Raw genomic sequence first — 12,556 nt, forward strand, 5'->3', positions numbered from 1 at the left:
TACAATTAAATCTTTATTAACCTTTTCTGGATCCTTGCTGCTGATGAAATGCCTGAACCAGCTTTTCAGTTTTTGTAGGGCAAGGTTCAGATTTGTTTTACACCACTGGCTATAAGCCTCCTATTTCTGATTTTGAATTCAGCTCAAAAAAATCTTCTCATCTCTTGGCAGGAGAAGTTGTGTGGGGGTGAATTGTTGGGTTTTGGGGTTTTTTTTTTTGCTTTTTAACATCTAGGGTTTGGATAATATCCTTAGGTTTTATTTCTCCCTTTTCTGACTTTGGGAGCAATGCAGACTGGGCCAAACAAAGATCTTCATCCAGTCCAAAGATGCTTGCAATTTTGAATGTAAGTGTTCTTGTTCTCTTAAAATTGCATGTGGTGCAAGGGGGATGGTTTCTGTAAGTATTTTAATGCATTTTTAAACTTTGATGGATTTGACCATTAGATTAATCTTATGGGACATAGAAGTTAGAACCTTGTCATATACTCCCTTAATTATATATATTATATAGAGAGAACTGTAAAATAATATTTTAGTGATATTGTAATCTGTGCTTTCCATTTCCTGGAGACTAAAAGTGTGTGTGTGTGTGTGTGTGTGTGTGTATACATACAAATACACACACATGTATGTGTGTGTACCTTTGTTTTGTCTGTGTGATACGCCTTGACATAAAATTTATGGATGAATTCTGGTAATGCTAGAGCTTTGAATTTTAAGGTGACACAGCAAATAACACAGGATCATCTGAAGAAGGCTCCTCAGTCTCATTCTCTTCCTTGGATAAATCTGGTGGGATTGTCAACAGTGACCACAGTTTAAGCCACTCCTGAGCGCTTCTGAAAATCCTGCAACTTGGAGATCTTCTAACAGTTGTTTTTGGGAATACTTGGCTAACATGCATAAATTTAATACTTTTCATCTTTCCCAGGATACCAACTGAACATCAATGTTTTATATATTTATTTCTGGATCTACAAGCAATGTGCTGCATTACTTCACCACTCTGTACCTTTGCCCTCCCCCAAAGCCATAAAATGAAAAAGATGGTTTTAATTTACTCTTTTAGGATGTTGAGTCTTAAGTTGTAAAGTTTCTGGAAATCCTTGAGTGGGATATGCTTTTGCCCACACATTATCAGTCACTTGTGAGTCTTATCACAATCCTGTTCCCATTGTGATAATCTAAGAAGACTTCCACTGCTTAACCTCCCAGGAGGATGGATGTTCTCACAAAGCCCTTATTGGCAAGTTTGTCTAGTCAAAGAATCCATAAATCTGTTCATTTGAAACTTGCTCTGGTTACAGATCAAAATAGCCCCACCCTGGAGGGGTGGTAAAATATTCAGTGCTCTGACTCTGAGTGTCACACCCATGTCCACTTCCAAGTAGAATGAACACCAGGGTGAGAATTAAGAGGGAGCTCAGGGGGGACTGACTCCTCCCCTCCCCCCATAATATTTGAAAAGCATAACCTTGGGGGTCTCTGATCAGGTTGCTCCTTCACTTAGGTGGACTTGTTAATCAATGAACAGGTTTAATTTTTTTGTGCCCCCCCACATCTCACTGCCCCCAAAGAGTCGAAGTGTAATTCGAACCCTGATGAATGTCCTTCCATTTCAGAGCTGTGATGAGTATTTCCATGTGGGCTGCCCTGGGCCTTTTGTGTTCTTTATAGCCAGATGTGCAACTGTCATACAGGTCTGCTTGAGGCACATGAGACAGGACTAGCTGTGACTCCCCAGCATCCAGGATGGAGAGGGAGAGAGCACAAAGAAATACTGTTTTTATCCTGTTCTTCAGGATACAGCTGGAGGATACATTGAGTCACACAGGCCTGTATGTGAGCACTGAGCAGGCCTGGGTCTAGCGAAGCCAATCGACTTGCATCCTAGTCAAGTGGAGCTGCATTTGGCCTGTAGTATGGGTTGAACTTTGCAGGAAGCCCTGCAATAACCTGTTATGAGGAACTGGTATTGCACTGAAGCCTGCTGCTTACTTTGGAAGAATCAGAGCAATAGAAAGTGAACAGGACCATTTGTCTGCTCCACTGAGATATCAGCTCACCAGCTACTTACAGATGCTCAGCTCACCACAGGCACAACGACTGGTGGGGGACAAATAAGGATTGTACCTAGGTTGTATGGGCACAGACCTGTTCCACACTTCATTCATTACTTGTACGTACAGAACTTGTGCATACAATTCTACCCTCTGATCAGCTTGGGACCAGCCAGGGCCATTGAAAAGACAACTGTGAAGGTTGACCTGGGGATTCACTGTCAATTGCACTGAACTGGTTTCTGTAAATACAACAAAACTTTAAGTGCCAGGTTAGTTATGTTCTTGCCATCTTGCTCTCTTTTCTCCCCAAACCTTGGTAGACAACCTCTTTTTGTTGCTGCTTGTATGTCACGTATCCTTAACCATTGCACTAGACTGGTGATTCTCAACCAAGGAACCATACAATATCAACAATGCTATGTGTGCAAACACCTACACAATTCACAAGATTACACCTTGAGATTTCCAATAAGTAACCCATAGTGTCAAAACCATCCTGCCCTGTTTGTGGGCTTTCTGAGTTCTTTGCAACAGAAAAAGTGCTCTTATTTTTGACCTAGTCAAAAAGCCAAAAGCTGGCATTTTCTGTGGAATACTTTGAATCTAAATTGAGAACCACTGTTCTAAACTCACGTGGTCCCTGATGTGACTTGTTTGGTTTTAGTTCAAGCAATTCCCAAACAAAGAGCAGTACAGCCTGGATGAGTGACTTGGAGTGGCCAGGGTTCTACTCATGGCACTGCCACAGCTCTGGGTGCCATTGGCTAAGCTGCTCTTTTCCCCCACAGTTTCAAGTCCTTTATCTGGAAATGGGGCTAGTCATGACCTTGAAATCAGTGTACCACTTATGCAGGTGAAATGCTGGGCATGCTGTGAGTCAGACTACCTACTCACCCCAGGCTCCTCATTCTAGTCCTATTTCCCTGATTGGCTGTTTATAAGAGTACTGAATTAGTTTAGGAGTCAGTGGATCCCTTCATCTGATGAATCTGGACTGCCTAACATGATGTGCATGTATATACAATTGTTTAGTAACTGTTAGTTTGTATCTGCTCTAATGTTATGTCTTTAAAAGTAAAAGTCTGGGAAGGATTTCCCACCCATCCCTACCTGCTTCCTCAAGCTGCATTGAACAGCTTCCCTTACAGCAGTGGTTCTCAACCAGGGTGCCTTGAGAGCCTTTCAAAGGTGCCATGCAATATTAAGACTGTTAGCTGTGCAAATGTGATTCACACGATAAACCCAGACATTTCAAATAGGAATCTGTAATATTGAAAATATTCTGACCTGCTGTGAGCTTTCTGAGTTCTTTGCAACAGAAAAATGTATGTTTTATTCTTCTGTTGTCAAAAAACAAATGAAAGCTAAATATATTTAAGAGGTGCCTAGAGTCTGCCTTAGAGCATTTCAACCCCAAAATGAGCACCTCTTGCAAAGAATGGAGTGAGAGATTCCTTTTTTCATATTTCACTCCCCACCACCTTTCCCTCCCCAGGCCATTGCTGTTTGTCATCAGGTTTTGATTTGTAGCAGGGGTTGGGGGAGAGACAGAGAGATGTCAAAATACTGATGCCCAGCAAAGGGAAGAACCAGTCTGTCTTAAATATGAGATTCTTGTGCTGAGCTTTTCCTAGTAGCTTTGAAGGAGCCAAGGGCAGTTCTGTGCCCAGTTTCCATGCTTGCTAATAGATGACAGTCCCACCCTTCAAATTCTTTGGAAAATTGTAGGCTTGGCTAGTGGCTTTTGCATGTGAATGTCTGTGGCTGTTGCTCCCACCAACACTCAGGCTCTTCAGTAGTAGAGCTAGCACTGGAACTCCAGCTACCCCAGTCTCAATCCAGTGCCAGACCCATGGAGAGGAGTAGATGAATGGACGCTCCAGCAGGCCAACAGCACCTCCTGTACATGTTCTAGCCAGGGGATTTGCTATGGAGAAATATCCAACCTTGTAGACCTATTATGAGCTGTGAATTTATGCTTGTGAGTATTCACTCAGTTAACCCTGATTCAGAGGGCTTTGCTCATCCAGACAAGGATAGGGGTGTAGTCGGCTTTCTCTAGATATTTGTGTGCCCCTTATTCTTTCTTGGTGGGCACAGTGGCCCAGGTGGCAGAACCCTGGACGGGGAGTCAAGAGACTTCAATCTTATTCCTAAGCTGACAGTGACCTGCATGTGGCTTCAGACCAATTCACTCCTGTGTCCCTCTCCCTCCCAGCTGTTTTCTGCTGGGGTTGTACACTGGGGTTATGATTCCTTTGCTGCATGCTAGCACAGCTCCTATCTTGACAGGACGAGTGATTTTAGTTGGGCACTTACATAGTGCTGATAATGTTCTGTAGAGGCTGTAGGTTGTGGCCGTGTTGATCTAAGGACATAGGCAGACAAGGTTCTTTGGGTAAATCTGATATCTTTTATTTCAGGTTTAAAAACCCTTTGTGAGGTGCTTCCTCAACCTGATGAGTTTTTAAACCCGCAAGCTTGCTAAGAAAATATTTCCAACTATTTAGTTGATCTAATAAAAGATATCAGATTTACCCAAAGAACCTTGACTGTAGAGGCTGAGATTTGGTCTGCAGAAGGACCTCCCCTCCCCTCTCTTGCCTCAACCTGAGCCACCATTTCTGTGCTGAACAGCACCCTCTGCTCCCACTGTCTGCTGCCTGTCCTCGCTTGCCTAAGTTCAAATTAGACCTGCCATGATGGCTTTTGGGATCTGCTCCACTTTAAACCTTCTGGTTCCTTTTCCCCAGGGACTATTTACAATTGGTCACATTCTCTCTTGCACTGCTTCATTGTCTGGAATTCCATCCTCTGTGCTCCAAACCACTTCCTTTCCTCAATCCTGGCTAAAAGGGGCACTTTTTTCATAACTTGCACTTGCCTTTTCCCTTTTGCCCAGCACTGCCTCCACCCAGTCTGTAGAGGTTACTTGCATCTTCACTACCTCAGTGTTATGATACTCTGCTATGTCTTTCCTTTGCAAGAATTTGTCCTGAGCTAAGTTACTTTGTTTATGTGACAGTGCCTGATATTTTTTTTAAATAAAGGTCCCAATAACCAGCTGCTACAAACAAAATTCTAAAAACAGTTGCATCTGTTTGCATCAGCTGAATCCAAATTCTGCAGCATTGATGGGATTTTTATTCCTCTTTCATTCTTCCCCAGTTGTTCTTCTTTCCCTGCCTTGGGACCCAATACATTTGGGGCTCTGTTTTAGACTCGCATGGATTTCTAAACCGAACTGCACATCTCACTGTCTTTGTCATGAAGTTCAGAGTAGGAACTGTTTTAAGCCAGTTGCTGCATCTACACGTGCTATTACTACACGTGAATAAACTGAAACATTTGAATGTGTGCCTCAGAGCAATTAACTCTGGAACAATAAGCTCCAGAGTTTATTCATGCACAGCATGTGAAGCCAGGTTGGAGCAGCCCTGACTGGCAGGAGGCACTGGGTATCAGTCTGCCAGCCCAGGGCTTCTCCCCCTGGCTCATCATGCTGTGGGGGGGCTGGCTGGGGTACAAGGGAGCTTCAGCACAGGGCTAGCTGGTAGACAGCCCCACACTGAAGCACCCTCATGTCCCAGCCAGCTCCTCCAGCATCTACATGTGCAGTGCTGTGGAGTAAATTAGTTTACTCCAGCCTAATAGGGGCACACATGTAGATGCTGAGACATTTACTGCACAGCTAATTAGTCTACTACACAGTAAATGTCTCATGTAGATGTGCCCACTGATTCTCAATCAGGGTGCTGAGATTGTTTTAAGGGTGCCACAAAATATTAGTGCTGTTAGGTATGGCAACAGCTACACGTGGTTCACAAGATAAACCCCAGTGTTTCAAATAGGAACCAGCATTCTGACCTGTTGTGGTCTTATGTTGCAAAGAACTAAAAAAGAATTACATTTTTCCATAGTAAAAAAAACAAGTGAAAGCCAAGTGCTGGCATTTTCCTGGGGGTGCCTAGAGTCCAACAGGGTTGAGAATCACTGTGCTAGATCCTTGTAAGTGAAAGGTCAACTTCTGAAGAAACTTGTGCCTACCAGTGCCACATCAGCACCCCATCTCTGCTCTGACTCCTGCAAGCAAAGTACCTGAACCTTCAGACGTGAAAGGATGTTGACATGGGCACATGTGATTGTGTGTGGATGTTTGGCAATGCAGCACTAACTACCCTGTCCACCTTCCTTCCAGGACCTGTTTTCCTCCCTGGAGGAAGTAAACACAACCACTTCTAAGCACTTGTTCCTCTTCTAAATGCCAATGTGATCGTTGCAATGACAGGTTATGAGGGAGGCCTGAGTATTTTTTTTAATTGTGTATCAGTATACCTTAAAATAAAACTAGTATAAAAGGACACAGGGATCTTTTTGTCTGAAGAACCAAGGTTGAAAATTTGACCCAAAGGCCTAAGATTAGTAACATTTTCCTACCTAACCCCTATCTCACTCTTCCCACTTGCCTTGGATGTGAATGCCACCTCCATTCAGAATAAGACTAAGAATTCAGTAGCTTTTTGGATCACGTTCTCCAATCAGCCATGGGATTTAATAGGAATAGTAGTGGTAAGTGTATTAACAAGTGGAGGCTGATACATTTGTGAATAGAATTGAATGAAGTGGCTGCAAGGGACTGGATGTAATGGCGCAGGAGGTTCTATGTCTGTCATGTGGGAATGCTTTAATCTCTGCGTCTGTCATTCATATCACTATAAGACATTTCCACTGGGCCTCACACAGGGGCCTGGCTCTGTCTGTATGGATCCATTTACAGAACTGGGGGCTTAAGTACTCAGCAGCAGCCTGACTCTGCTCTCATAGGTCCCAGGCTCCATAGGAGGAGTTGTGAGCGACAAGCCAATCCCATGTCAGAGCACCATGGGCTCCTTATCCATACGTATGCATGCTTGGCCTAAAAATAGTCAGTGGTGATTAGTTTAATCACTAAGAGCTGTCCCTGCTTGGTGATGCAGAGAAGCAATTGAAATGCCATAAAAACCCCCTAACCCATAGCAGAAGGCACTAATACACCAAAGCTTCAGCTCTGATTTTTTTTAATAGAAAAAGGATTAGACGATACAACATCCACATATAAATAGAATCCTGAAAAAAAGAATACACTTAGTTTTCACTGATAATACTATCAGACCATACAGCATTTGAGAAAGCCCAGTGACCTTGGACTAAGGTTAATAGGGTTATTTATTTATTTGTTTATTTATTTATTTTTGGCAGGGGGGAAGGGGGAGGGAAGAAGGGAGTGGCATTGAGGGGAATATTTTAAACGACAAGCTGCATTGCAGATTGCAGTTTATCACAGGATCCAAAAGGATTTAGGCACCCAGTTCTTTGGGAGCTGAGTGCCTAACTCTGATTAGCTGCTTGGGAAATCCTACCCAGAATCCCTCTGCTCAAAGACCAAGTATAGCACTGTTGGCAACAGTCCAAGCTTGCCCATAACTATCCCCATGCTTCTCCTAGTCCAGTCTGTGGCCCATTCAATCCTCCTGCTCTTATTTGTGCCCTCATCATTCAGGATGACCCCCATGGTGCTAGGTGCTGTACAAACAGAGCTACTATTGCCACCCCAAGGAGTTTAAAATCTCAGTCTCTTCAGACTAACTGGCTGCTATAATGGGCAATGTTGACACACGTATTGGGAAAGCAATGGACTCCCAACAGACTCAGTGCACACAGGCTACCAGTGATTAATTAGTTCTTATTGCCAGGGGATGAATTTGAACCTTTATCCAGGGAGGTGAGCTAGTCCCTATCACCAGTCTCTTCATGGGGGGCCTTTGGCTGAAGGTGCAGTATTATTGAATACCAGTATAAAAAGATCCATCCACACTATCAACTAAAGGCACGGAAAGCAGAGAACAGTGTCTGTTTTTAAACATGGGGTCGGGGTGCTTCGTAAACACAGCTTTGAACTGCAGCTGCCTTGGCCTAGCTTCCTTCCCGCGCTAGGAGGAGATAGATGGTGTGGTAGGAGAACCTCACGGTAGTCTCTTCATCCCAGACAGTGATTTGGCACCTGCTGCTATCAGTGCACTTCTCCAGGCTGTCACATCCCAGGTGACTAAGCTTATCTCAGTATTAAGTGGTAGCCTTCTGGGGCCTGCACTGAGAGAGGAAAAACACATGCACAACACTTGAACTGAAGTCCTAATGTTTCCCTCATTCAGCTTGCGAGACACTGTCTCAGTGCATTAGAGTAGGCAACTCTGAGCTGCATGTTAGGGCACAACGCAGGAGGATGCTGGCAGAGGCATTGTGTCACTGCATGAGAACCTGGAGGTAAGAAACTGGCTAGACGCCTGTATAATTAATGTTAGAAGACACTTGCCGAGTGATGGCTTCGTTTGTTTTAATAGAGCGTCATGAGGGACGGCCTGGCTCGCTCATCTGAACATCTTGCGGAGCAAAGACCATTATAACTATGAAATGCAAAGGCATTTCCTAGCAATAATGGCTGCGCCCCCAAAACTGCCTCTTCCCTCCTCAACAGATGGTGCTGTGTGCCACCTTGGGGCTTCCCCCACCACCACCCCAGAAGGGGCTGCATTTCAAGTCAAGCAGTGAGTTTAAAATAAATTGGGGGTGGGGGGGGCGCAGGCGGGGGTTGGAACTGCTGCAGATTCTTCATCAGAGAAATTCCCCGCCCAACCCCACTGCCTTCTGCCTCGTGCGTCCTTTCATTTTTCTTCTACCAGTGAACAGATCACTGTCACTCCCCCCTTCCAGTATCATTCAGTGCATGGGCAATGCAACTGACCATGGGCCAGAGTTTCCCTTCAGGGACTTTCTTCTGCTGCCTTGATTTCCCAGAGAAAAGGGCAGGGCTAGGAAGTCATCTTACCTTTGGTGACAGCTGCTATGAAGCAGGATTCATCTGGCAGGTTTCTGATCATCTGTGCAGCCCCACAGGGAAGGAAGGAGTCAAGGTTAGAATTTGGGAGGGAGCGAGTCAGTTGCTCTATCTTCAGAGCTGCTCACACATGGGAGAGGCATGAGTGTTTGGTGGATGGTGGGGAAAGCATTGCTTTTGGTTCATCTGTATGACAGCTGGAAGCACCGTTAAGGCCAGCAAGATGATCCTATCATACTGCCTGGCTCTTCTACATACTGCATTTCATTTTTGAGCAGGTCTCAAAAAGTTTTTTTTGCAGAATGGAAGGGGATGTGAGGGGCATCTAATCCAATTCCTGCACTAGTGCAAGGCCTGCTATTCCTCAACCATACAAACCCCATACAGAGGCCAGTCCAGCCTCTTTTTGTGAAGGAGATTCTCCTCTGCAAAGCATTATTAACCTTGCTTTTCAGATGGGAGAAACTGAGGCGGGGAGAGGAGCAGCAGTTTGCTCGTGAGCTCCCCACAAACTGGTGGCAGAGGTGTGGGGATAAAACCCAGGTGTCCAGAGTCCCAGTTCAGTGTTTTGGCTTCTAGGTTGCAAAAGGCAGGGCACTCAATGCAATGTGATGGGGGCAGTCCAGGAGATTTTTTAATTATTATTACATTTTCTGTACTCTGAGCCAAATCAGCCAAAACAAACTCCAAATCCAAGAGTCAGTCCAGAACCGTAAGTGGCCCTACTACCGGCAAACATCCTCCACCCCCATCTGAAGCTTCAGATGTTTCCAAAACCTCTGGTGGGCATCCTACTTGCCATCCCAAGCCCAGAGGATTGGGGTTCAGATGCCCCCGAGTTTTGCTTGCCCTCAGCCATAAGGCCCCAGGGGCAAGCCAGGGAAGAGTCTCCCATTTCCATAAAGTGGGTTTAAAGCCAAAACTGTACCACTCCAGTGGCTAAGCAAGAGGTTTAGTAGTATACATTACCTTGGCAGGTACTATCCCCATGCACAGAACCAGCAGGGCACAGAGATGGCCACCCCAAAAGGCCTTGCCTGGCCGAGCAGCCTGCCTGCCTGCCTGCAGCCTTAGCCCTTCATCCCAGGGTAAGGGAGTGATCTTGTACTGAATGATCGATCCACCCTGAACCATTTTGCCCAAGCAGGGATGGGACTGGAGGGGGGAAGCAGAGCCCCAGAGCCAAGGTCCCTTACCAGGTCATTGATGAGGATGAGAATGCCTGTAGGCCCCTGCTTGGATACCTGCCGGATCTGATTGGCTGGGAGGCTGAGCAGCTCTGCCAGTTTATTGGTCAGTTCCATCGCTGTGAGCTCCTCCAGGTACACCTCCTGGTAAACAGCTGTTTCCAAGGAAACACCCCCAAAAAGCTAGTAAGATCTTGCTGGCATTTCCCTCCTAGGAGCTTTCTATGGTTAGCTAAGCCCACTGGGAAAGCTCTGTCCAGATGCTCCTGAATTCAAATATAGGCTCAAGGGCTGCCCTTGCTCATACGTGCAAGGATCTCCTGCTGCCCAGAGACAAGGCAGCCTCTAACCAATCTTATTGGAACTGCCTACAGCTTGATTGCAAGTTAAGCACTAGGTCCTCTGCTTGGGGGAGATAGGCTGGCAGCAGGCTGCTGCCCATCCCCGTAGTACCTGAGGCCCTTCTATGGAAAATTGACAGCAAAGTCCTCAATGGGCTCCGTGCAACTTGCGACTTGCTCTGCTTCTGAGGATGCTCAGAAGGAAAGGACAACGGAAAGATGGAGCAGCAAATTCTTAGAGGAGGGTCCCTTCATGTCCATGGATCTCTGCAAAGCTCCAGATGCACCATTGGTGTAGGCAGGTTTTCCTAGAGTTGGGGCCAAATCTGGAGGTGCTCCCTTCCCCCCCTCCCCCCCTTCTGCAGAGTCCATGCCTTGAAGTAAAGCCTCCAGTGGCCCCTAAGCAAATGATACACCAGGGTACCCATCCCTCCTGTCCCCTTATCCATGTCTCTTGGCTGTGCCATCACCCGCTCCTATGGGCTGCCGCTATGCACATACTTTATCCCCAGATAGCACTGCAGCTCCAAGCTAGTGGAAAGACTTCCTGGCTTCACTGGAGCTTGGACTGGGTGCTGAGCCAGAGGCCCAGACTGGGGGAGTTACACGCAGACACTGCAGGGCATGTTAGAAACAGAGCTATGATCCATGCATGGGTCTGTCCAGGAGTGGATCCAGAGAGGTTGCAGCAGCATGGCTGCACCCCAATTTCTGACCATGCAGCAGGAGCAGCAGCTGAGGACCTTAAATCCCCAAAGCAGGTAAGAATTCTCCCCCTCTCTTCTCCTTCTGTGCTCAGAGCCATATTCCCTCCCATTCTCCCCCTTCCACTCCTGTCACTTTCTTTGCTGAGCAGCCCTGGTGGAGTAGCTCTGTAGCTCCCCTCCTCCCTCAGACAGTGGCAGCCGCATGCAGGGGAAGGGATGTGCCTCTGAGCAGGGAGGGGAAGTGTGCGTGTGGGGGAGTTATTCTTACTTGCTTTGGGGACTTAAGTAAAAAGTCCCCAGCTGCTGCTCCCGTGGCGCAGTCTGTTCACTCCAGCTAGGGGGGATGGGGGAGACCCATCCCTGCAGCACCAGTCACTGCTCCCACGCCCGCCTTTGCAAAATCCTGGATTTGCTTCTAGGTTTGTCCCCCACCCAAGCTTAGCCAAACCCAGCGCCTCATCCCCAGATGACCTAATCCAGGTTCTTTGGCCTGCCACTCACCTGCCCAGTCTCTTGTCTTACCTGAATGTGACTCCTCAGGGCTCTCCCCTCCACTGGTCTGGGGCTCTCTGGAGACGTACAGGGTTAACCGAGGGCGCACGCACCTACAGAGGGGACAAAAGCACCTTAACTCAAGCTTCTCTGGTTATAACTTATGAGCAGGGATCCTGGTTTTCTCTGATTTAAAAAAAATCCCCAATTTTTGGTTAAAAAAAGTAACCCCAAATCTACATTCTGCCATGATTATAATGAAACATTTCTATGTATATATCTATATATTAGTAGTGTTTAATTTAAATCATGGAAAAATGTGGATTCGGAGTTACTTTTATCCAAAAATTGGGGATTTTTTTAAATCGGAGAAAACCAGGATCCCTGCTTATAAGCCTAATTGTACCGAATCAGTGTGGCTGCAAGTGGAAGGCACCCCCTGCTGGCTGGATCCCATTCATCCACCAACAGCACCTGTCATCATCTCCCTTCTCTTCTCTTGTAGGGCAGGATCCGCCTTGGGCTGTCACTAACAGGAGCATCTTGACTCCCTTGACTGGGTCCCTGTGTGCTGGGTAGTGCACAGACTCAAAGCCAGGCAGACCCTGCCCCAGAAAGCTCACGGGCAAGTTGTTATCCCCATCTTGCAGCTGGGTGAATGGAGACACAGCGCTACAGGTCTTAGAGGGCAGAGTTGCAGTGGTTTGAAATGCACAGCCACCCTCCTTCATCTCATTGGGATGCAGAGATGGTTCCTAACCTCCAAACATACACGCCTGAAGCTGGTAGCGATCCACTTAAACTGGAATCGATCTGCTCAGCATGATCCAGGCAGGGCAGGTTGATGGGGGAGTAAAGAATTTGTCTTCAGTGAGGCAGGGCTTTCCCT

General features: G+C 46.4%; 1 protein-coding gene across 2 annotated transcripts in view; it reads right to left on the reverse strand.

Annotated features, from left to right (window-relative positions):
* Positions 1-7,103: 7,103 nt before the first annotated feature.
* Positions 7,104-12,556, reverse strand: part of LOC102372382 (transcription factor CP2-like protein 1) — a 13,664-nt gene continuing 8,211 nt past the window's right edge. For both annotated transcript variants that reach the window (XM_025202914.1, XM_025202913.1), the window contains 4 exons: positions 11,698-11,780; positions 10,137-10,282; positions 8,932-8,983; positions 7,104-8,195 (listed from right to left, as the gene is read on the reverse strand). In XM_025202914.1, coding sequence (XP_025058699.1) covers positions 8,158-8,195; positions 8,932-8,983; positions 10,137-10,282; positions 11,698-11,780 — 319 coding nt within the window. In that variant the 3' untranslated portion in view covers positions 7,104-8,157. The remainder of the gene's footprint in view (positions 8,196-8,931; positions 8,984-10,136; positions 10,283-11,697; positions 11,781-12,556) is intronic.

The sequence above is a fragment of the Alligator sinensis genome, unplaced genomic scaffold, assembly GCF_000455745.1.
Source record: "Alligator sinensis unplaced genomic scaffold, ASM45574v1 scaffold886_1, whole genome shotgun sequence".
Lineage (NCBI taxonomy): Eukaryota > Metazoa > Chordata > Crocodylia > Alligatoridae > Alligator > Alligator sinensis.